The sequence below is a fragment of the Salmo salar genome, chromosome 12 (assembly GCF_965601325.2).
Source record: "Salmo salar chromosome 12, fSalSal1, whole genome shotgun sequence".
NCBI classification, from domain to species: Eukaryota; Metazoa; Chordata; class Actinopteri; order Salmoniformes; family Salmonidae; genus Salmo; species Salmo salar.
The window spans coordinates 51307492-51334368 of record NC_138302.1 but is presented as its reverse complement, the minus strand read 5'-3'; the positions used below and the strand labels follow the sequence as shown (position 1 = coordinate 51334368).

General features: G+C 42.9%; 1 protein-coding gene across 1 annotated transcript; it reads left to right on the top strand.

Moving 5' to 3' along the window:
• The first annotated feature begins 1299 nt into the window (after positions 1 to 1299).
• Positions 1300 to 26053, top strand: myl9b (myosin, light chain 9b, regulatory). Its single transcript, XM_014132091.3, has 4 exons — positions 1300 to 1566; positions 10739 to 10940; positions 13218 to 13379; positions 24954 to 26053. Exons 2-4 carry the CDS (start codon positions 10757 to 10759, stop codon positions 25127 to 25129), a joined length of 522 nt encoding a protein of 173 aa, XP_013987566.1. The 5' UTR covers positions 1300 to 1566; positions 10739 to 10756; the 3' UTR covers positions 25130 to 26053.
• The last annotated feature ends 824 nt before the right edge of the window (positions 26054 to 26877 follow it).

Sequence of the window (26877 nt, the reverse complement as noted above, 5' to 3'; positions counted from 1 at the left end):
GTCATAAAACACGGCATATTTACTAGGATTAAATGTCAGGAATTGTAAAAAACTGAGTTTAAATGTATTTGGCTAAGGTGTATGTAAACTTCCGACTTCAACAGTACATAACCAGCAGTCTATTGTCTAGCTAGAGGTATACTCAACAAATTCCAATTTTGGCAGGGCATGCAAACCATAGTTGGCTGTGCATCCTTCTGGAAGCATGCATTGTCGCACGGTCAATCTGTATACGTTTTTTTAGTCTCAAAACGGCCGTGATCCTTTGAACGTGTTCGGGGCGATGAAACAACGAAGCGCCGTTCAATGAAGGGAAGCGAAGTGGGCGGAGGGGCAATTTGTACGTGGAGCTTGGCAAAGGGCATCATTAATTGTTGCCATAATTATAATCCAAACCCAACCTTCGTTTACTCGTTGTGACGCACTCAGGTTCCAAACTCTGAGACTGACTTTATGACAAATTATTCTATTTACATGTTGTAGTCAATTATGACACTAGAATAAATGGTTGACTCATATTGATGCCACATACGCTGTTTTCAAAGGGATTAGTTGGTTGTTAGGGGCAGTCGTTAATGTGATAAACAGATTTGTTTCTTTGCACCCCATGTATGGAACAATCTATAGAGTTCCCTACAACTGGATGTACTGGTGTTCAAATTGTTGGTTGGGGACATCTTTGCTGAGGAATGTCATTGTGTTTCTTGAGTGTGTTTGTATATTTGGTATTTTCACATTTGAGTATATGCTGAGCTCCCTTGCAAAAGAGACATTGGTTTCAATGGTGACTCCCTGTTAAAAAAAGGTCAAATAAATACGGCTTGGCTGTACATGGTAGTTACAGATAAGGTATATACATCAATGGATACATTTGGATAATAACACCACAAAATAGATGTAACATCTGTGCAACTCAAATGTGACCAGATACTTTGTTTCTTGGCATCTATTTGCAAAAACAGTAACACGAGAATTTAAAAGGGACATTTTATTGGAACAGCGCAACAAACAAATCTCAATAAAAACACAGAACTGATGCTACTGGCATGACAAAAGGTGTTCCCTAGAGATCCAGACAGTAGCTTGGCCATGCAAACTGCCTTTTTAAGGAGTCCACTAGGCAGCTTGAAAAACAACTAGGGGCTCTGCTTCAGAACACCACAGAACCCAGCCCCCATCTTCTCTTCCATCCCTCCCAGATACAAAAGCAGAAACCATAGACAACTCCTCTGCACGCTGCCCCTTTATTTTCTCTCTCTAAATAAGGCAGCCTTATCAGAGTTCCTGTCATTTCGGCCCCATTCCCAAACATCCCCTGCTCCGCTATGGCAGTGGGGAGCAGCAGGCCTGCACATTCTTTTCCCTTGTATGGGTAAACGCCTGAGCTGTTTGAGACAGCCGGGACAGACGATTGGCCAGGGGAGGAGTGGGAGTGGCCGGTTAGAAGACTGATGCTTTAAACAAACTTTTCAGCAGAGCTGCCTGCTTCCCTTTCAACTTAACAGTGAGACCCAGACAAAGGGCTAAGAGGACTCCAGAAACAAATACTATTCCCTTGAAGCCAAGGTAAGATACATTTTTTCTTCCATTTTGCCTTCTGTTTTAACGTTGTTTAGTTGAGAGGGATTTATGTTGGGATTAGATTTGTGGCACTTAAACACATTAGTCAGAGTTGTATGGGAAACTGTCAACAGTGGTAAGAGCTGGGTTAAAAGGTGGGGACGGGATAGGGTTTCTGAGTAATCCTTGTATGCCAAAAGTAACCGGTCATAGGTTTAGGGTCATCTGGAGTAGCGTCTCATCACACTGGTGCTCTGTAGTCCCCACAACTTGTGGAAGGAAGGATTTACTAATGTACTCCCATCACACCAGATTAGACAGTGGAATTTCACCACTCTGTGACCCACAAACTCAGTCTCACTTCTCAACTAAAGCCTGTCATGTTTAGCTGTTTTCAGACAAGAGGTTGGTTAGGTTTGTTGGACTGTGTTGCGTTGTGAAACGACCCCAGTGCTGACGCCTCGGTAGTAGTAGTGACCTGTGGTGAGAGGTTAGGTGGTCAGGTCAACACAGTGATTGACTGTCTGGTGACTAACAGTCAGTGAGTGAGTGTATGTGTCTGCAACACAGAGGGGAGGGATACATAGAGTGCATTGGGCAAGGATGAGGTACACTAATGAACAGTTATCAGAGAAGAGCACAACACACAAACCAATGATTGAGTTGACCCTGAAACGTTTTCAAGACCTCATCGGTGAGTCAGACAGTCGAGAGTGCTGAGGAATTCAATAGGTTTCAGAAGCAGTGAGGTCATTTGGGCGTAGAAATCCACTTGAATGTTACACACAAAGGTTGGCAAACACAGGTTTCCAAGGTGGCTTCAGACTGAAGAGATTTAGTTAGTTGGGATTAGATGAGGGGGTTTGGACTAGACTAATTAACTAGTTTTATTAGTTGTGCTTGCCATCACTACAAGGGGATAGGGATCTAGTTTTCCCTTGCCCTCTGGAGTCACAAGAATGTGAAAGAATAACCGGAACATTCCAAAATTCCAACTATGAATGTTTACAGGAAGTCAGTTAACTCGACCCTGAACGTCACTACTTCTAACAATCTCATTTTTGAACAGCCCCCTTTGTCATAGTGGTGAGTTATAAAGCTCTGGAAAAGAGGACTGTGAGAACTTCTGAGAAGAAACATTTGCCCCCTGGCCCAAAATCCTAATCATCTTCGAAGTCCTTCATCCTCTGAAAAGGAGCTGGACAATGTTTTGTTTTGGGCTTCCTCACGTAGCAACAGGGAGAATTAGCAAACTGTGAAACACTCCCTCAGATCTCTGTTACCTCCGATAGCAAGCAGAGAGACCGAAACAGAGTAAAGTAAACAAACCTAATTGAAAGGAACAAGCCACTGCTTGAAGTGCAATGCTGTGTGATTTTCATCTTTGTTAGTAAGGGCATAAGGTGCAGGTTTTACACACAGGCCTGTTTACTTCTACTGGGTCATATACAGTTGGCAGGCTGATAGCGGTAAGGATGCTTTGCATTGGAGATCTTGACTAGGTTGAAATGTGGTTACATATTACAGAGTCAAATTGAGAGCACTGTCTGTTATTGCAGGTTGATCCAATTGGGAAAATGACTGTCCCTTTGTACCAGAGAGAGACAGAGCGGGGGAAGAGTGAGCAATAAAGGACAGTGAAGATAGGCAAACGACGAGCGTTAGTTAACATAGCCTTCCTTGGAAGTCTGAGAATTGCCTCAAACCAACTTTGGAGAAATATTCTAACCACTGGTGGTTTATGAACTGGAAACAGTTACTTGTAACTAGAGGTTTCTGTAGAAACAAGTAATGCAATATGTGTACCTGTCCGCCTTCATATGTTTCAGTTGTCCAGTGTTGTTAACCTCTATGTCCAGAGCGGAGTTCACCGCAACATATAAAGGTGGACTGGTAGACATATTGCATTACTTGTTTCTGTAAAACCCTCAAGTTACAAGTAACACTTAACAACAAGTAGGGGTGAAACGGTAGATTTTTGTTTAATACCTGAATTTGGACGATAACGCTCATTTTAGTTTAAGTTTTATAATTTTCTGCAGTTTTTTTGCCTGAACACAATCATTATTTAGTGTTCTACCATTCTAAAACCTGCTATCACATGCACACACGTTCCAATCTATCCTCAAATAAGGCTTGCTAAATGACAGTATTTACAGTGCATTCGGAAAGTATTCAGACCCCTTGACCTTTTCCACTTTGTTACATTACAGCCTTATTCTAAAATAGATTAAATCCCTCAATCTACACACAGTACCCTATAATGACAAACCCAAAACAGGTTTTCATAAATTTGCACAACATTTTTTACAAATATAAACAGAAATTTTACATTTAAATAAGTATTCAGACTCTTTACTCAATACTTTGTTGAAGCACCTTTGGCAGCGATTACAGCATTGACTCTTCTTGGGTATGATGTTACAAGCTTGGCACACCTGTATTTGGGGAGTTATTCCCATTTCTTCTCTGCAGATCCTCTCTCAAGCACTGTCAGGTTGGATGGGAGCATTACTGCAGGTCTCTCCAGAGATGTTCCATCGGGTTCAAGTCCGGGCTCTGGCTGGGCCACTCAAGAACATCCAGAGATTTGTCCCGAAGCCACTCCTGCGTTGTCTTGGCTTTGTGCTTAGGGTCATTGTTCTGTTAGAAGGTGAATCTTCACCCCATTCTGAGGTTCTGAGTGCTCTGGAGCAAGTTTTCAGCAAGGATCTCTCTGTACTGCTACATTCATCTTTCCCTCCATCCTAACTAGTCCCCCAGTCCCTGCCACTGAAAAACATCCCCACATCGTGATGCTGCCACCACCATGCTTCACCGTAGGGATGGTGCCAGATTTCCTCCAGAACATGAGGTTTGGCATTCAGGCCAAAGAATCTTGTTTCTCATGGTCTGAGTCCTTTCGGTACCCTTTGGCAAACTCCAAGTGGGCTGTCATGTGCCTTTTACTGAGGAGTGGCTTCTGTCTGGCCACTCTACCATAAAGGCCTGATTGGTGGAGTGCTACAAAGATGGTTGTCCTTCTGGAAGGTTCTCCCATCTCCACATAGGAACTCTGGAGCTCTGTCAGTGACCATCAGGTTCGTGGTCACCTCCCTGCCCAAGTCCCTTCTCCCCCTTTTGCTCAGTTTGGCCAGCTCTAGGAAGAGTCTTGGTGGTTCCAAACTTCTTCCATTTAAGAATGATGGCGGCCTCTGTGGACCTTCAATGCTGCAGAACCTTTTCACTAAACTTCCCCAGATCTGTGCCTCGACGCAGTCCTGTCTTGGAGCTCTAAGGACAATTCCTTCGACCACATGGCTTGGTTTTTGCTGACATACAATGTCGACTGTACGACCTTATATAGACAGGTGTGTGCCTTTCCAAATCATGTCCAATCAATTGAATTTACCACAGGTGGACTTCAATCAAGTAGAAACATCTAAAGGATGATCAATGGAAAATTGAGCTCAATTTCGAGTCTCATAGCAAAGGGTCTGAATAATTATGTAAATAAGGTATCTGTTTTTTTGCAACAATTTCTAAAAACCTGTTTTCGCTTTGTCATTATGGGGTATTGTGTGTAGATTGGATTTAAAAAAAACCCCATCAATTTAGAATACGGCTGTAACATAACAAAATGTGGAAAAAGGGAAGGGGTCTGAATACTTTCCAAATCAACTGTATATCTCCTGTACTGAATGCCAGTAGAGAGAGAAACAATAGATACTCCATCAGTCACTGACTCAAATCCAACATATTTCTCTAATTACCTGTTCCTTCCTGCATGACATTGGCTCTCTCACAGTCAGTATTCTGATGTGCCACCACCCAGCTGCACTATCACCTCCTGTACACACTTCCTCAATAATGCACACTGAGCCGTGTGAGTGACAGGTCTAAATTTGGCCCGTTCTCAAGGAAAGCAGGTGGCTGTCTTTTGTCATCTTGACACTGTTCACTGCAGGTGACACTTTAGGGGTAGCACCACCGGTGTCTTCACTGCATTGAGAGAGAAAGTATTAGTTGGAGGTTGATGGCATGATCTTTCTCACAAATGCAGAGAAACTGAAAATGGTAGGGATGCACGATATCAGTGAACATATAGGAATCGGACGATATTAGCTAAAAATGCCAACGCCGGTATCGGCCTGATGTATAGTTTAACCTCTATGGGCTAGGTGGGACGCTAGCGTGCCACCCGTGGTGCACTCCATCAACAGCAGGTGCATTTCAAGAGCGGCAAATTTGAATCCAAATAAATGTCAAAATTCAAATTTTTCAAACATACAACTATTTTACACCCTTTGAAAGATAAACATCTCCTTAATCTAACCACGTTTTACGATTTCAAAAAGGTTTTACGGCAAAAGCATAAATTTAGAGTATGTTAGGACAGTACATTTACAAGAGTTGTGTGTAATGTTTTGTCAAGTCAAAGACAGGGTCACCAAAACCATAAAACCAGCTAAAATGATGCACTAACCTTTTACAATCTCCATCAGATGACACTCCTAGGACATTATGTTAGACAATGCATGCATTTTTAGTTCTATCAAGTTCATATTTATATCCAAAAACAGCGTTTTACTATGGCATTGATGTTGAGGAAATCGTTTCCCTCCAATAACCGGCAGTCAAGTCAGCGTCACAAATTAAATAATTAAAATTAGAAAACATTGGTAAAATATTATATTGTCATTTAAAGAATTATAGATTTACATCTCTTGAACGCAATCAACTTGCCAGATTTAAAAATAACCTTACTGGGAAATCACACTTTGCAATAATCTGAGCACTGCGCCCAGAAAAATACGCGTTGCGATACAGACTAGACGTCATGTTGGGGAGATCTAAAATCGAAAATACTATGTAAATAATCCATTACCTTTGATTCTCTTCATCAGATGTCACTTCCAGGTATCACAGGTCCATAACGAATGTAGTTTTGTTCAAAAAAGCTCATCATTTATGTCCAAAAATCTCCGTCTTGTTAGCACATGATCTAAGCCAGCCGGACTTCTCGTCATGAACGAGGGGAAAAAATATATTTACGTTCGTTCAAACATGTCAAACGTTGTATAGCATAAATCATTAGGGCCTTTTTTAACCAGAACATGAATAATATTCAAGGTGGACGAATGCATACTCTTTTATAACGTATTGGAACGAGGGTACCCAACATGAACTCGCGCGCCAGGTGTCTAATGGGCCATCATCGTTCCATGGCTCTTGTTCGGTCAGATCTCCCTCCAGAAGACTCAAAACACTTTGTAAAGGCTGGTGACATCTAGTGGAAGCAATAGGAAGTGCCAAAATATTCCTCAGCCCCTGTGTTTTTCAATGGGATAGGTTTAAAGGTAATACAACACATCAGGTATCCACTTCCTGTCAGAAAATGTCTCAGGGTTTTGCCTGCCAAATGAGTTCTGTTATACTCACAGACACCATTCAAACAGTTTTAGAAACTTTAGAGTGTTTTCTATCCATATATAATAAGTATATGCATATTCTAGTTACTGGGTAGGATTAGTAACCAGATTAAATCGGGTACATTTTTTTATCCAGACGTGCAAATGCTGCCCCCTAGCCCTAACAGGTTAACGCCAATGTTAAAAACTGATGTCAAAGCTACCGTGCATACCAATATAACGTAGGTCCATGGCATAATGATGCAACGTAAAATTTTGCACAACACGTGCAACACAGCATTCCTAACCTAGCCCACAATGTCTGCTTTGTGGATTGAGCAGTCGACAAGTCGAGCCATCATTTGAAAAAGTAAGAACATTTCAGCGAGACAACTCGAAAGCCAAGAAACAGATCACCAACCATTTCGAATCCCACCATACCTTCTCCACTTTGAAATCTGTTTTCCAAGCTGGTCACGGGTGCACCTCAGCCACGCTCAAGGTCCTAAACGATATCATAACTGCCATCGATAAAATACCGTACTGTGCAGCCGTCTTCATCAACCTGGCCAAGGCTTTCGACTCTGCCAATCAAGTCTTATCGGCAGACTCAATAGCCTTGGTTTCCCAAATGACTGTCTCGCTGAATCACTGAAGCTGGAGACTTATATCTCCCTCTCTAACTTTAAGCATCAGCTGTCAGAGCATGGAATTCATTGCCGTTGATTGCCCTTGACAATCAACCTTTATCTCGTTGGTGCTGTTGGCTTTCGCCGACTGGTCGAGCACCGGTACACACTACCAAGTGCGCTACTTTTCAGATGTTGCCCTACCAGAGTTGCACAGTAATATCATCACTGCTATTAGCTTCATGACATGCATACTATGGAACACCGTTTGGGTCTTTGCATGTCAAAAAAGATACAGTAGCACTGTCAAAGCTGTACAAAAAAGTCTACAAACACCGGCCACGAACGATGTGTTTACAATACTGCATTGGTAATAAAGCATAATTTGTTCAACCACAACTTCTGGGGTAGCTAGCTTTAGCTTGGTATCTAGCTAGCACCAATACAACCAGCCTGAAAACAATGACCAGTAGAAACTGCAGTCATTTTCATTCTTAGCAATGATTTCAGAATCCTTGTGAGTAAGTATTCGCTAGGTTGACCGGACCGGGTTATGTATTGTGAAGTTAGCCACATTAAGGATTAGGCACAATTGTGGAATTTGCAGTTTGCCTTCAAAATAAAAGTATGTCATTGGCAGTGATGCAAATGAATACAAATAGTAGAATTGTGCCATACTTATATTTTGAAGGATAACCGCAAAGTCCACTATTGTGGCTAAACCTTATTGTGGCTAGCTTCACATAGATGGGTCCGACAACCATTAATCAAGTAAGAACTGTCTTATAAATTAGGGTTATTTTAGATGACACCTAGCTAACTATAGCTACTGAAACAGATTGGCATTTTGTTATGTTTTTGGGGAAGAACATTGTTTGCATCCATGAGCTAGCTAGCTTTTTTTAGTGCTATTTGACGTGTATCTTTTTTGACACAAAGACCCATACGTCGTTCCATAGAAATCCTGGTTGAGAATGAAACGACTGAAACAACGAAATAGCACAGCAAGTAAGTGAAAGAAATAGATTTTGATTATGTTTTACTGGTAATGGGGACATACGTAAATGCCAACCAAATAACTTTTTGGTCAGTGTGTGTGTAACCTTTATTTAACTAGGCAAGTCAGTTAACAAATTGTTATTTACAATGACCGCCCGGACGACCCTGGGCCAATTGTGCGCCGCCCTATGGTACTCTCAATCACGGCCGGATGTGATACAGCCTCGATTCAAATCAGGGACTGTAGTGACGCCTCTTGCACTGAGATGCAGTGCCTTAGACCGCTGCGTCCATGTGTGTGAACTATTTAACTGTACTAGAATGCATAAAAGGCCGCTAAAATTATAAATATCGGGTATCGGTTTCGGTTTCTTTGGATATCGTTATTGGCCAAAAATGCCATATCGGTGCATCACTAGAAAACGGAATAACTGAGAATGAGTAATAATAATTTAAAGTCCGTATCCTTACCTATACAATTGATGTAAAATGTTAACTAATCAGTGGGGGCTCCACAGATGAGGAAGGGGAGGACCATGATCATTTTTAGATAAAACTATTTTAAATATATTCACGTCACCAAATAATTTATTAACACACACTGTTTTGCAATGAAGGTCTACAGCAGCCTCAACAGCACTCTGTAGGGTAGCACCATGGTGTAGCCGGACACCTAGTTTCCATCCTCCTCTGGGTACATTGACTTCAATGCAAAACCAAGGAGGCTTGTGGTTCTCACCCCTTTCCATATACTTACACAGTAATTATGATAGGCTTCCGGAGGACGTCCTCCGGAAGCCTATCAGAGCTCTTGCAGCATGAACTGACATGTCCACCCATTCAAAGGATCAGAGAATGAATCTAGTACTGAAAGCATAAGCTACAGCTAGCTAGCACTGCAGTGCATAAAATGTGGTGAGTAGTTGACTCAAAGAGAAAGACAATAGTTGAACAGTTTTGAACAAATACATTTCTTAAAAATTGAGAAGCGCGAGAGAGCGCGAGCTATATTTCTCACTTTCACTTACTTAGCTACCAAATGCAGCTAGCTAGTTTAGCCTCCTCAAACACCCGGCTCAAACAGAAAGGGACGCTATGTTAACTAGCTGGCTATCCAACACTGGAACTTTTCAGAGTCAAGGTAAGCTTTTGGTTTTATTAATTTATTGCCACCGGCGCAACTGCTTTCTGACTGTACACTGTACTCCATGATTGTAGCGGGTTTACTAACGTGTTAGTTGTAGTAGCTCTGTTGTTGACTTGACGTAAGCTAATATGGTGACAACGATGTAGGCTGTGTGTAACGGTTTGCGTTTATGATATGAAGGTTTGGCTTGGAAAGGTTTTTTCGCATGGTCACAGACAGCTGATGTTGTGCACTGAAGTCCACAAGCAAAGGGAAGAGGTGAGAGGAAGAGAGCGCGTAGAGGCGAGAAGGAATTATATAACGATTTGGCTGCTTTGAAAGTGAACTGTGTTTGCGTGTGATCAGGGGTGTATTAATTCCGTCGATTCTGTTGAAAAACGTTTCTTAAACGGAAGCAAACGAAACGGAGATAAACATACCTGAATTTGTCCAATAGAAACTCTCATTTGCAACTGCTGGACTAATGATTACACCCTAGGTCAGCTAGATGCAGGCAAGATTGTGCAAGGCGGTATTGAATGTGTCAAAGTCTGTCACCTTGATTACTCAAATTTCTCTAGACCTGTGCACCTATGTTGTAAACTTTCATTCATAGGCTAGGTTGTAGCAACCTCATGATGGTTATAGGGAGAATGAGTGTCATGTAGTAAGTAGCCTAAACCTATTAATTTTGCATTGAGCCGGGTGAATGGAATATGAATGACAGTCATCCAATATGCTGTAATAGAAATAAGGCCATGCTTCTAAAAAAAATAATCGCCCTCCATCATCTTAAACGGCACTGACCGCCACTATAACTCATGTATGATCATTTAAAATGCACATCGTAATGACACCGACTGATTTAGTCTTGTAAAGCATCACTGTCTACCTTTTCACTTTATATACTCTTGTTGAGCACCAAGTTTTAACCAATAGCATTTTTCTCTATTTTTTGGGATATTCTCCTTCGACAATATGCAAGTCTATCTTTCATCTAACTAACTATCCATGTCCTATTCTGCAACCCTTAGGCCAATCCAACTGCCACCATGTCGAGCAAACGTGCAAAGGGGAAGACCACCAAGAAGCGCCCCCAGAGGGCCACGTCCAATGTGTTCGCCATGTTTGACCAGTCTCAGATCCAGGAGTTCAAGGAGGCCTTCAACATGATCGACCAGAACCGAGACGGCTTCATCGACAAGGAGGATCTGCACGATATGCTGGCCTCACTGGGTAAGACACGGGCCAAAAGGGAACCCATTGGAAACTGTTGTTAGAGGGTTGACTATATTCTAAACTCAGCAAAAAAAGAAACGTCCCTTTTTCAGGACCCTGTCTTTCAAAGAATTCATAAAAATCAAAATAACTTCACAGATCTTCATTGTAAAGGGTTTAAACACTGTTTCCCATGCTTGTTCAATGAACCATAAACAATTAATGAACATGCACCTGTGGAACGGTCGTTAAGACACTAACAGCTTACAGACGGTAGACAATTAAGGTCACCGTTATGAAAACTTAGGACACTGAAGAGGCCTTTCTACTGACTCTGAAAAACACCAAAAGAAAGATGCCCAGGGTCACTGCTCATCTGCGTGAACGTGCCTTAGGCATGCTGCAAGGAGGCATGCAGATGTGGCCAGGGCAATAAATTGCAATGTCCATACTGTGAGACGCCTAAGACAGCGCTACAGGGAGACAGGACGGACAGCTGATCGTCCTTGCAGTGGCAGACCACGTGTAACAACACCTGCACAGGATCGGTACATCCGAACATCACCCCTGCGGGACAGGTACAGGATGGCAACAACAACTGCCCGAGTTACACCAGGAATGCACAATCCCTCCATCAGTGCTCAGACTGGCTGCAATAGGCTGAGAGAGGCTGGGCAGAGCTTGTAGGCCTGTTGTAAGGCAGGTCCTCACCAGACATCACCGGCAACAATGGGCACAAACCCACCGTCGCTGGACCAGACTGGACTGGAAAAAAGTGCTCTTCACTGACGAGTAGCGGTTTTGTCTCACCAGTGGTGATGGTCGGATTTGCGTTTATCGTCAAAGGAATGAGCATTACGCCGAGGCCTGTACTCTGGAGCGGGATCGATTTGGAGGTGGCGGGTTCGTCATTGTCAGGGGCGGTGTGTCACAGCAGGCAATCTCAACGCTGTGCGTTACAGGGAAAACATCCTCCTCCCTCATGTGGTACCCTTCCTGCAGGCTCATCCTGACATGACCCTCCAGCAGGACAATGCCACCAGCCATACTGCTCGTTCTGTGCGTGATTTCCTGCAAGACAGGAATGTCAGTGTTCTGCCATGGCCAGCAAAGAGCCCGGATCTCAATCCCATTGAGCACGTCTGGGACTTGTTGGATTGGAGGGTGAGGGCTAGGGCCAGTCCCCCCCAGAAATGTCCGGGAACTTGCAGGTGCCTTGGTGGAAGAGTGGGGTAACATCTCACAGCAAGAACTGGCAAATCTGGTGCAGTCCATGAGGAGATGCACTGCAGTACTTAATGCAGCTGGTGGCCACACCAGATACTGACTGTTACTTTTGATTTTGACCCCCTTTGTTCAGGGACACATTATTCCATTTCTGTTAGTCACATGTCTGTGGAACTTGTTCAGCTTATGTCTCAGTTGTTGAATCTTGTTATGTTCATACAAATATTTACAGGTTAAGTTTGCTGAAAATAAACACCGTTGACAGTGAGATTGTTTTTTCCCCAGAGTTTATTTACAAGACCTAAACATTCAACTCATGAGTTGAATATCAAATTGAATTGGCCACACCCCACACAATGTAGAGTTTGGGTGACAGGAAGTAGAATTGAATTCAGTGAAATTCAAAGAAATTCCACTCAGTCATAGAACATGAGTTTCATTTAATCTATATTGGAACAAATTCATTTCCCAGCTAAATACTAGTATACTGTAAAATAGAGATAACAATAAGCAGGCAGATCAGTAATAACATTTAACCATAATCTACCAAAAAACAAAGCCTGACCTAGTTAATCAATGGCTACTGTTGAACAAAATTCAGATTTGACTACTTAAAGACATGCTCGGAGACAACTAAGTATTTTTTAAACCTCCCGCTTTGGGCTGGATGTGTCAATGTGTAGTTCATACATGAATATTCTATGAGCATAATTACTGTCTTACCTCATTTAGCCACGAAATCCCTAGTTTGAAAGCAACTGTTTTTCTGGAAACTGTGCTGTGCCATTTTCCCCCATGTACGGTTGGCCAGCCCCCTAGAAATTTGAGTTCAGCCCCTCGCCATATGAGTGACCACTAGCAAGAGGAACATCATGCACCCACAGCAGAGCGAGAGAGAGAGCAACGACGTGGTGCGCATATCTGCACAGTGTGAAATAGTATGCAATTGTCGGGAACCACTTTTGGCTAGTGAGGCTACTTTCAGAACTACTGGCTAAAAAGTATACAAAAGACCGTAGAATCTCTTAAATGTTGACCATGGTGTGTGCGTTTTGTTGTGTTCCTCAGGTAAGAACCCATCTGATGAGTACCTGGAGGGGATGATGGCTGAGGCGCCGGGGCCCATCAACTTCACCATGTTCCTCACTATGTTTGGAGAGCGCCTCAACGGCACCGACCCCGAGGACGTCATCCGCAACGCCTTCGCCTGCTTCGATGAGGAGGGCTCTGGTGAGACACACAAACACACACATGCAAGCACACTAACACTCTCCAATGTCAACCCCTAGCCTCCACCATAACAACAACGAACACTAAAAAGGAGAAACAGATGGGAAAATTATAGGAATTTAATGATACACAGATATGCATCAGTCCCCGGTTCATATGTTTAAAGTTGAACTATGCATTAAAATGCTCCACTTTTTCCTGGTTGCTAAAAATCTAATTTCAGTTTATGTAACAAATAAACTAGTCTAGTGTAGAGAATCATTGTACCTAAACTGCTGTGAAATATATTTTCCATAACCAAAAATATTGTTTCAGCTGTTTGAAGCTGGTGTACAAAACCAAAACGTAAGAAGCAAAAACAAAACTTTAGAACCGGAAGCATAGAAATAGTGCACATAGAACAGATCTACGGCTTCTTAGACTTGCTTTCAAGTAGGATGACAGATCAATAACTGACATTTCTATGTGAATTACATACACATGCCTGTTAATTTATCATTGAATCATAGCCTACTTTGCCAAACGGGTGATTTAACAAGCGCATTCGCGAAAAAAGCACTGTCGTTGCACCAATGTGTACCTAACCATAAACATCAACGCCTTTCTTAAAATCAATACACAAGTATATATTTTTAATCCTGCATATTTAGTTAATATTGCCTGCTAACATGAATTTATTTTAACTAGGGAAATTGTGTCACTTCTCTTGCGTTCTGTGCAACAGAGTCAGGGTATATGCAGCAGTTTGGGCCGCCTGGCTCGTTGCAAACTGTGTGAAGACTTTCTTCCTAACAAAGACAGCCAACTTCGCCAAATGGGGGATGATTTAACAAAAGCGCATTTGCGAAAAAAGCACAATCGTTCCACGAATGTACCTAACCATAAACATCAATGCCTTTCTTAAAATCAATACATTTACATTACATTTCAGTCAATTAGCAGACGCTCTTATCCAGAGCGACTTACAGTAGTGAATGCATACATTTCATGCATTGGTTTTGTACTGGCCCCCGTGGGAATCGAACCCACAACCCTGGCATCGCAAACACCATGCTCTACCAACTGAGCCACAGGGAAGGCCTGTGGCTCAGTATTTTTTTTAAACCTGCATATTTAGTTAAAAGAAATCCAGGTTAGCAGGCAATATTAACCTAGGGAAATTGTGTCACTTCTCTTGCGCTCATTGCACGCAGAGTCAGGGTATATGCAACAGTTTGGGCCGCCTGGCTCGTTGCGAACTAATTTGCCGGATTTCTACATAATTATGACATAACATTGAAGGTTGTGCAATGTAACAGGAATATTTAGACTTATGGATGCCACCCGTTAGATAAAATATGGAAGGGTTCCGTATTTCACTGAAAGAGTAAACGTTTTGTTTTCGAAATGATAGTTTCCGGATTTGCCCATATTAATGACCTAAGGCTCATATTTCTGTGTGTTATGTTATAATTAAGTCTATGATTTGATATTTGATAGAGCAGTCTGACTGAGCTGTGGTAGGGAGCAGCAGGCTCGTAAGCATTCATTCAAACAGCACTTTTGTGCGTTTGCCAGCAGCACTTCGCTGTGCTTCAAGCATTGAGCTGTTTAGGACTTCAAGCGTATCAACTCCTGAGATTAGGCTGGTGTAACCGATGTGAAATGGCTAGCTAGTTAGCGGGGTGTGCGCTAATAGCGTTTCAATCGGTGACGTCACTCGCTCTGAGACCTTGAAGTAGTTGTTCCCCTTGCTCTGCAAGGGCCGCGGCTTTTGTGGAGTGATGGGTAACGATGCTTTGAGGGTGGCTGTTGTCGATGTGTTCCTGGTTCGAGCCCAGGTAGGGGCGAGGAGAGGGACGGAAGCTATACTGTTACACTGCCAATACTAAAGTGCCTATAAGAACATCCAATAGTCAAAGGTATATGAAATACAAATGGTATAGAGAGAAAGTCCTATAATTCCTATAATAACTACAACCTAAAACTTCTTACCTGGGAATATTGAAGACTCATGTTAAAAGGAACCACCAGCTTTCATATGTTCTCATGTTCTGAGCAAGGAACTTAAACGTTAGCTTTTTTACATGGCACATATTGTACTTTTACTTTCTTCTTTAACACTGTTTTTGCATTATTTAAACCAAATGGAACATGTTCATTATTTATTTGAGACTAAATAGATTTTATTGATGTATTATACACTGCTCAAAAAAATAAAGGGAACACTTAAACAACACAATGTAACTCCAAGTCAATCACACTTCTGTGAAATCAAACTATCCACTTAGGAAGCAACATTGATTGACAATAAATTTCACATGCTGTTGTGCAAATGGAATAGACAACAGGTGGAAATTATAGGCAATTAGCAAGACACCCCCAATAAAGGAGTGGTTCTGCAGGTGGGGACCACAGACCACTTCTCAGTTCCTATGCTTCCTGGCTGATGTTTTGGTCACTTTTGAATGCTGGCGGTGCTTTCCCTCTAGCGGTAGCATGACACGGAGTCTGCAACCCACACAAGTGGCTCAGGTAGTGCAGCTCATCCAGGATGGCACATCAATGCGAGCTATGGCAAGAAGGTTTGCTGTGTCTGTCAGCATAGTGTCCAGAGCATGGAGGCACTACCAGGAGACAGGCCAGTACATCAGGAGACGTGGAGGAGGCCGTAGGAGGGCAACAACCCAGCAGTAGGACCGCTACCTCCGCCTTTGTGCAAGGAGGAGCAGAAGGTGCACTGCCAGAGCCCTGCAAAATGACCTCCGGCAGGCCACAAATGTGCATGTGTCTGCTCAATCGGTCAGAGACAGACTCCATGAGGGTGGTATGAGGGCCCGACGTCCACAGGTGGGGGGTTGTGCTTTACAGCCCAACACCGTGCAGGACGTTTGGCATTTGCCAGAGAACACCAAGATTGGCAAATTCGCCACTGGCGCCCTGTGCTCTTCACAGATGAAAGCAGGTTCACATTGAGCATGTGACAGACGTGACAGAGTCTGGAGACGCCGTGGAGAACGTTCTGCTGCCTGCAACATCCTCCAGCATGACCGGTTTGGCGGTGGGTCAGTCATGGTGTGGGGTGGCATTACTTTGGGGGGCCGCACAGCCTCCATGTGCTCGCCAGAGGTAGCCTGACTGCCATTAAGTACCGAGATGAGATCCTCAGACCCCTTGTGAGACCATATACTGGTGCGGTTGGCCCTGGGTTCCTCCTAATGCAAGACAATGCTAGACCTCATGTGGCTGGAGTGTGCCCGCCCGTTCCCCAGACCTGAATCCAATTGAGCACATCTGGGACATCATGTCTCGCTCCATCCACCAACGCCACGTTGCACCACAGACTGTCCAGGAGTTGGCGGATGCTTTAGTCCAGGTCTGGGAGGAGATCCCTCAGGAGACCATCCGCCACCTCATCAGGAGCATGCCCAGGCGTTGTAGGGAGGTCATACAGGCACGTGGAGGCTACACACACTACTGAGCCTCATTTTGACTTGTTTTAAGGACATTACATCAAAGTTGGATCAGCCTGTAGTGTGGTTTTCCACTTTAATTTTGAGTGTGACTCGTGATTTTGTTGTCAGCACATTCAACTATGTAAAGAAAAAAGTATTTAATAAGATTCCATTCAGATCTAGGATGTGTTGTTTAAGTGTTCCCTTTATTTTTTTGAACAGTACATTAAGTTAAAATAAGCGTTCATTCAGTATTGTTGTAATTGTCATTACTGCACCTGTGCATAGCCCATCTATAATTTAGCCCAAACAACTACCACTTCCCCTACTCTATTTATTTATTTTGCTCCTTTGCACCCCATTATTTCTATTTCTACTTTGCACTTTCTTCCACTGCAAATCTACCATTCCAGTGTTTTACTTGCTATATTGTATTTACTTCGCCACCATGGCCTTTTTTGCCTTTACCTCCCTTATCTCACCTCATTTGCTCACTTTGTATATAGACTTATTTTTCGACTATATTATTGACTGTAGGTTTGTTTTACTCCATGTGTAACTCTGTTGTATGTGTCAAACTGCTTTGCTTTATCTTGGCCAGGTCGCAATTGTAAATGAGAAAATGTTCTCAACTTGTCTACCTGGTTAAATAAAGGTGAAATAAATAAATAAAATTACAAATAAATACATTTATAAAAATAGTATTTTTTTAATTGTATTTATTTAAAATCGGCATCGGCTTTTTTTGGTCCTCGAATAAATCGGTATAGGCGTTGAAAAATCATAAACGGTCGACCTCTACCACATACACTTGACACATGACCAAATCAGTTACATTCATCACGCTGCATGGATTTGGGCACGAAGGCTCTCACAGGGAATCTCATATAACCCAAATACACCCAATTGTAAGTCGCTCTGGATAAGAGCGTCTGCTAAATGGCTAAATGTACACGTGAGAAGGGAGACAATAGAATGGATGGAGTGGGCTTCCATCTACCATGTGGGTCAGTCATTGTGCACCAACCACTTGATCCAATTCTTCACGTATATCCTTTGCATTTGCATCTAGCACCACCCCAGAGATGACAACATTGATAGCCGCCCTGAAGACAACAGATTCCAATCCGTCATCTTCAAATCAAGTTTTATTGGTCACATACACATATTTAGCAGATGTTATTGCGGGTGTAGCGAAATGCTTGTGTTCCTAGCTCCAACAGTGCAGTAGTATCTAACAATTCACAACAATACACACAGTAAAATAATAAAATTAAGAAATATATAAATATTAGGACGAGCGATGGTGTGGCAATGAGTAAAATACAGTAGAATAGAATGAAATGAGTAGAGCAGTATGTAAACATTATTAAAGTGACCAGTGATTCCATGTCTATGTATACAGGGCAGCAGCCTCTAAGGTGCAGGGTTGAGTAACCGGGTGGTAGCCGACTAGTGATGGCTATTGAACAGGCTGATGGCCTTGAGATAGAAGCTGTTTTTCAGTCTCTCAGTCCCAGCTTTGATGCACCTGAACTGACCTCGCCTTCTGGATGGTAGCGGGGTTTGTGAGGGGCCAAGCCAAATTTCTTCAGCCTCCTGAGGTTGAAGAGGCACTGTTGCGCCTTCTTCACCACACTGTCTGTGTGGGTGGACCATTTCAGATTGTCACTGATGTGTATGCCGAGGAACTTGAAGCTTTTCACCTTCTCCACTGCGGTCCCGTCGATGTGGATAGGGGTGTGCTCCCTCTTATTTCCTGAAGTCCACGATCAGCTCCTTCAGTTTGTTGAGGGAGAGGTTATTTTCCTGGCACCACTCCGCCAGGGCCCTCACCTCCTCCCTGTAGGCTGTCTCGTCATTGTTGGTAATCAGGCCTACTACTGTTGTGTCGTTTGCAAACATGATGATAGGGTTGGAGGCGTGCGTGGCCATGCAGTCATGGGTGAACAGGGAGGACAGGAGGGGGCTAAGCATGCACCCTTGTGGGGCACCTGTGTTGACGATCAGCAAAGTGGAGGTGTTGTTTCCTACCTTCACCACCTGGGAGCGACCCGTCAGGAAGTCCAGGACCCAGTTGCACAGGGCGGGGTTCAGACCCAGGGCCCCGAGCTTAATAACGAGCTTGGAGGGTACTATGGTGTTGAAGGCTGAGCTATAGTCAATGACCAGCATTCATACATAAGGTATTCCTCTTGTTCAGATGGGATAGGGCAGGGTGCAGTACGATGGTGATTGCATCATCTGTGGATCTATTGGGGCGGTATGCAAATTGAAGTGGGTCTAGGGTGTCAGGTAAGGTAGAGGTGATATGATCCTTGACTCATCTCTCAAAACACTTCAAGATGACAGAAGTGAGTGCTACGGGGTGATAGTAATTTAGTTCAGTTACCTTTGCTTTCTTGGTTACAGGCACAATGGTGGACATCTTGAAGCAAGTGGGGACAGCAGACTGGGATAGGGAAAGATTGAATATGTCCGTAAATATTCCAGCCAGCTGGTCTGCATGCTCTGAGGACGCTGCTAGGGATTCTGTCTGGGCCGGCAACCTTGCGAGGGTTAACATGCTTAAATGTCTTGGGAGCGGGCCGCGTCGGTGGCACTGTGTTATTCACAAAACGGGCGAAGGTGCTTAGCTTGTCCGGGAGCAAGACGTCGGTGTCTGTTACATGGTTGGCGTTCCCTTTGTAATCCGTGATTGTCTGTAGACCCTGCCACATATGTCTCGCGTCTGAGCCGTTGAATTGTGACTCCACTTTGTCTCTGTACTGAAGTTTTGCCTGTTTGATTGCCTTACAGATGGAATAACTACACTTTTTGGATTCAACCATATTCCCAGTCACCTTGCCATGGTTATCAACATCGAAAAACCATTATTCCAACCCCCCAAAAATTATATTCAGAACTAGGTTTGGATTTACTATTTTTTAAAACCACTTTACTTCTCTTATTTCCTTTTGTGTTCGCCACTGTAATCCAATTCTTCTCACTGTCATCTCTACGTCATCCGATTCAAACAGAACATCCGCTTCTGCCATTTTCCCCTAACGCCCCCTATTAAACGGTTTGGAGCGTGTATTGAAGCAATGGGCGAGTTTGCCTTAAACTTTAGCAGACAAAACCATACATCTTGGGGCGAATGGTCATATGTATTTTTTTTTAATGCAAACTAGGTCAAAAATAAGTGAAATTTGACAAATTATCCAATGGATTATGATAATCTGTTGGTAAAGAAGGGGAGGCACAAAAACATTAGTTTGCACCCCCTATTTGAATTTTCTTCATAGTAGGCCGACCAAGTGTAGGGTGGTCACTAGTTAAGCCACAAAGTCATAAACCCTGTCTATTTCTACATTTTCTCTTATTAAAATCAGATTTGAAACCCAACACTCACCTTTACCCTAATCTTGCCCACAATGCTAAATTTACCCTAACCCTAACCTTAAATTAAGACAAACGCTCGCTTTTGTTTTCATGAATATGTACGATATAGCCAATTGTGGCTGTTTTATCTAATGGAAACCCAAGTGTAGGCTACAGAGAAAAGCTGTTTGGCTCTCAGACGACTCGTGAATAGGAAGAACTTTGCAGCAGGTGTTTCTGATCAATAAACACTGCCATGCTGCAGGGAGGTAACATCTCTGTGCAACATCATGGGAAATTTAAACTCTGGCCATCATCTTTTAGCTCAAAGTGTGGGAGTTTAAGATACTAGCGTATCGGTCTGCAGGAGCCCAAAATGATTTGTTCACATATGTTTTTAACTAATATTGTTTCATTTCTAAAATAGCTTCCTCTCCATCAGTTCAGTAGCCCAGGGTTTCCCGAAGTCGGTCCTGAGACCCCCCTGGGTGAATGTCTTGGTTTTTGCCCTAGCACTACACAGCTGACTCAAATAATCAGAGCTTGATGATGAATTGGTTATTTGAGTCAGCTGTGTAGTGTTAGGGGGGACGCAACAGTTGATAGGAGTTTTCGAATCATTCCGATTTTATTTAGATTTTTAGGTTCACCATAAGAAATAGTTTTGGTAGTTTTGCTTTAAACAGTCAAGGTATTTGGTCATTTTTACATGAACAGGGTCATTTTGGAGAGCTGTACATTGTCACATTCATATTTTTTTAATGTTGAAACTATTTCAAAATGTCGAGATACTATCTAGACAATATTGACTTGCGTATCTCGGCATTTCTAGATAGTAGAACATACACATATAGGTAGGATGTTTTTTCATTTGTAGCATTATGTGGCGATATCCATCTATCCAGCAAACGTGGGATCAGCAAACCTGTGGCGAGCTGGCATATTCCCCAACACTTTTGATTGTTTGATAAAAAAATATTGACGTAAGTGTTGAAAATAGGGACAAAGTACTGTTGTTTAGATTGATTTGCCAAGTCGTGCATAATTAATCTGTGCTTCAGTCTGATGAACTGTAGCCTACTGATAACAGCTGCAGTTAGCCTAGAGAAGCCTATGAGCTCTGATCCCCTCTGGCCAAGGAAAACAAGCATTTTTATAGCCTAAGCTATGTATTTATAGCCTAAAATAGGACAATTTATATATGTTAAGAGAATGTGAATGTGGTTTATATTCACACTTCTGGTGGCTAGGCTACCTAGACAATTGTGATGACATACTGTGAGTAACTTTTTAATTATAGATGCAAAGGCCTACACAACACAACCCTGCCTAAAGCAAACTCAGCTCTGTTAGTTCAATTGTCCAATTTTTTTAAAACCGTATGACCTGATTAGAAAAAAATATGGTCCCATCATATCAGATTTATCACTATGTCGTACTGTAAGAATATTCTGAAGATAAATACACAACGCAGAGGACGAGAGGTCAATAGAGTACTAACGATAAATGGAAATAGTTTTTTCTGTATTATCAATGGGCCAGAGACATGGGAGGAATTTCAGTCTGGGACTCATAACAAGTTCTCATTGGCCCAAATTGTTTATACATTGAATCTGAAATAGGATACTTGTTATTTGACCATTGGCCCAGTTTATTGCAAGGAATTCTAATTGGTATACCACAGGCTAAGGCTGGGTTATAAAACTACATCCTGTCCCTTTGTTCTGTGTGGAGAATCACAGGAGAGAATCACTGAGGACAGGAGAGCATGAACATCTACCTCCCCGCATAATTTGTTCTCTTTGAATAAACCTATTTTCCTCCCTCTGATTTGCGTTGGGGTCTGTGTTATTGAAGAGTAACATCAACTGCTAATAACACCATCCAACTAGGGTGCAAAGTTTTAGCTGGTTAGGTTAGCCCAGTGGTTCTCAAACCTGAACTGTCTGAGGGTCCCCGAGGAGAGGTTTGAGAACCACTGGGTTAGCCTACCAGATTAGGAATTCTCTGGGCCACAGGGAAACACATCTCATCTTGAAATCTTGAAACGTATCTTGAAATTGACTTAAACTGAACCAAATTATAAACGCAACATGTAAGGTGTTGGTCCAATGTTTCATGAGCATGAAATAAAAGATCCCTGAAATGTTCCATACGCACACAAATATTTATTTCAAATGTTGTTTACATCCCCATTAGTGTGCATTTCTCCTTTGCCAAGACTATCCATCCACCTGACAGGTGTGGCATATCAAGAAGCTGATTAAACAGCATGATCATTATACAGGTGCACCTTGTGCTGGGGACAATAAAAGGCCACTCTAAAATGTGCAGTTTTGTCACAACACAATGCCACAGATGTCTCAAGTTTTGAAGGGGTGTGCAATTGGCCTGCTGACTTTAGGAATGTCCACCAGAGCTGTTATTCAGATAATTGAATGGTCATTTCTATATCATAAGCCGCCTCCAACGTTGTTTTAGAGAATTTGGCAGTACAACAGCAGACCACGTGTAACCACGCCAGCCAAGGATCTCCACATCCGGCTTCTTCACCTGCTGGATCGTCTGAGACCAGTCACCCGGACAGCTGATGAAACTGTGGGTTTGCACAACAGAATAATTTCTGCACAAACTGTCAGAAACTGTCTCATGAAAGCTCATCTGCGTCCTCATCGTCCTCACCAGGGTCTTGACCTGACTGCAGTTCAGCATTATAGCCGACTTCAGTGGGCAAATGCTCACCTTTGATGGCCACTGGCACGCTGGAGAAGTGTGCTCTTCACGGATGAATCCCGGTTTCAACTGTACCGGGGCAGATGGCAGACAGCATATATGCCGTCATGTGGGCGAGCAGTTTGCTTTTTCCAATGTTTTTAACACAGTCCCCATGGTGAGGTTATGGGTATGGGCAGGCATAAGCTACAGACAACGAACAAAATTGCATTTTTATCGATGCCAATGTAAATGCACAGTTACCCTGTCGAGATCCTGAGGCCCATTGTTGTGCCATTCATCCGCCGCCATCGCCTCATGTTTCAGCATGATAATGCACTGCTCCATGTCGCAAGGATCTGTACACAAAAATGTCCCAGTTCTTCCATGGCCTGCATACTCAGACATTTCACCCATTGAGCATGTTTGAGATGCTCTGAATCGATGTGTATGACAGTTCCCGCCAATATCCAGCAACATTGCACAGAAGAGGAGTGGGACAACATCCCATAGACCAGATAGTCTTTTTCTGATCCACACCACTCTTTTTTTTTAAAGGTATCTGTGACCAATAGATGCATATCTGTATTCCCAGTCATGTGAAATCCATAGATTAGGGCAGTGTTTCCCAAACTCGGTCCTGGGGACCCCAAGGGGTGCACAATTTAGTTTTTTGCCCTACACACTTAGCACCTTGTTTTCTATCTAGAACCTAAAATAGTTATTCGGCTGTCCCCATAGGAGAACCCTTAAGAACCCATTTGATTCCAGGTAGAACCCTTTTGGGTTCCATGAACCAAAAAGGCTTCTCCTAAATGAAGAGACGAAGAACCCTTTTTGGAAACCTTTTTTCTAAGAGTGTGGCACTACACAGCTGATTCAAATAATCAACTCACCATTAAGCTTTGATTATTTGAATCAGCTGTGTAGTGCTAGGGCAAAAAAAGCTAAACGTGACCCCTTGGGGTCCCCAGGAACGAGTTTGGGAAACACTAGAGTAGGGCTGATTGATTTCCTCATAAGAACTGTAACTCGGTAAAATCTTTGAAATTGTTGCATGTTATATATTTTCAGTGTAGTATCTTAAAATTTGTAGATAGTATCGACATTGAAAAAAATGTATTGTCAGAATGGCCTTCCATACATACTTCCATTCACTGATCTGAGTAGGAGAAGCTCTAAGTAAAATTCCAAAAGATCTACTATTCGCTTTTGAGACGGGGTAAAAATCCCAAACTCATATTAATGGCTAAATGCCATGCAATTTTTTTTTAAATGGCGCCGGAGAAGACTGACGTTTTACCGATAGTTTTTTTGTTCATTTATTTCAGTTGTTTGTAACAATTTTTTAAAACTTATTTTGTACATAGTGTTGCCGCTACTGTCTCTAATGACCAAAAATAACTTCTGGACATCAGGACTGCGATTACTAATCACGGACTGGCAGAATCCTTTCTTTCCTTTAATGAGTCTGACGAGCTCGACGCTCGTAGGCGATCAAATAAACCCCCACTTCCTTCCATTCTGCTAGTGCACACACACACACACACACACACTTCTTAAACTGAGGGCTAATCAGTTGTGAGAAGTTATCCCATCAGCAGCGATATTCATTTAAAATGGAAAATGAATGTGTTCATGCAAAAAAATGTAGTGCATCGAATCGTATTGAACCGAATCGCATCAATTCCTTCTCCGAATCGTTTCAAAATAAAACGTATCGTATCCGAGCTCATGTATCTAGATGCGTATTGAACCGTTCATGAAAGGCGAGATGCACATCCCTAGAAAATTACAAACCCAATTAGTTGTCCAGATGTAGGTTGTGCAAAGTCATCATTGTAGCCTGGTCTAGATCTGTAGCTAGAGCTGATCAACCCTTCTTAGCACATACAGATCTGGACCACAGGACCAGAGATATAATGGGCTGTAGCCTGTATCTTGGAAAGAGAGTCCACGAGTCCCAGATCTGTTTGTGCTGTCTTACTCCATTGCTGGCATGACAATACTAGGAGTCCGCTAAGCATCGAGTGACACAGGCCCAATAACTCTCCCCTGTTTGCAGGAGTGATCCACGAGGACCACCTGCGGGAGCTGCTGACCACCATGGGTGACCGCTTCACCGACGAGGAGGTTGACGAGCTGTTTCGCGAGGCACCCATCGACAAGAAGGGCAACTTCAACTACGCCGAGTTCACTCGCATCCTCAAACACGGCGCCAAGGACAAGGACGACATGTAGAGACGGGCGACTGCCTCGCGCCACACACACATATAGTGCTTTCTAGCTGGGATGTACTCCTCTTCAGTGAGTTTTATTGTCAATGGTGATTATCCATTAAGGAGGAGTGTATCTCAGCTTAATGCATCTTGACAAGTCTATAGTGGCTTCGTCTCCATATGTCCTTTCTGTAATTCATAAATCAGTGCAGATGAAGGAAAGGTGACAGCGTGATAGGAAGCCGTGTTAGACTTATAAGATGCACTGAACACCTGTGTGTGTGTACCGGCCAAGTTTACCTCTCCTTCCCTCACATCAGCACCAGCACTGCCTTTGTAAGAAACCGCACCTTCTATCCAGGAGCTGTGTTGGAGAACCACATTTTAAAAGGACTCCATTCTGTTCTATTCATGTAATGTTTTTGACAATCAAAGCAGGTTATAGTTTACCCTCACTGCTTAAAATGCTTATTATTCCACCTTTTGTTTTACCTGTTGCTAGTCGTATCCCCTTGTCAGCTGGTCAGGTCTATTCTAACTATGTCTGCATTGATGTATCAAAATCATTAAAGTTGGAATACTCAATATGAATGTTGCTGAAGGATCGGACATGTAAAAAAAAAAAAAAAAAAAAAGCAAGGGGCAATGTTGTGGAGGAAGTCAGCCTTGGAATTGTGTTTTGCAGAGCAAAGTCTTACACGTTGCCCTTCCAAGGAGGAGGATGAAGAGCAGAAGGAAACGGTTGGGCTGGGTTGTTTGGGTTGAATTGTGGAAAAGTAGCATGCCTGTAAAGAACCAACGAAGGATCCTTGTTTCAAAAAAAGTAATGTGTTCTTTATTCCAAGATGAAGAGTTGTTTCAATGTCCTGCTGCATTCAGTGCAGCAGCTGTATACCTTTTATATTCTGTATTGGAGAAAATAAAAGACATTCCCATACCAAAAGTACCGATTTGATTTCCTCACATTTCAGTTGTGACAAGTGATAAAATGAAGTAGTCCACTATAATGAAACACAGGATCCCACTTGTGAAAGGTTTTAGTAAAAAGGACCAGATAGAGTAGGGGGGGGATGCTAGATAGTGTTTCAAGAGCCACTGAGCCTTTAAGGTCAATAACAGCTCTAGATCTAAAAGGGCTGTGATACTTTCGTTGTAACGTATATGCTGGGAGTCAGAAAGCAGGTGCAAAAGGTGAGTTTAATAAGAATCACGAAGATAAACAAAAACAGGAGAAGTGTACGGAACGTGAACAAAACCAATACTGCCTGATGCCTGGGTGATAAATAAAGGGAGAGAATCTAGGTGATGAGGTCCAGGTGTGCGTAACGATTGCCAGGACCGGTAGTTAGTAGACCAGCGACGTTGAGGTGTTTCTGGGTGTTTCAGCAACGGGGCGGAGGTGAAACGCCCCTTCAATAGGCAGAAGGTCTCATCGGCTGCAGGACTCCACACCAACTTAAGGGGGCCACCCTTGAGGTGAGCTGCAGTTTTTAATGAAGCGGCTGTAGAAGTTGGCAAACCCCCAAAAAACGCTGAATTCCCTTTATGGTGGTTGGGACTGGCCATGACTTGACTGCCTCCACCTTCCTCTCATCCATAACCACTCCCTGCGGGCTGATTCGGTATACCAAGGAGACGTCGACCTGATGGAACAGGCACTTCTCCACTTTGACGTACAGATGGTTCTCCAGGAGGCGTCCCAGGACAACCCGGATGCGGGTGATGTGATCCTCCAAGGTGGCCGAGCAGATCAGGATGTCATTAATATAC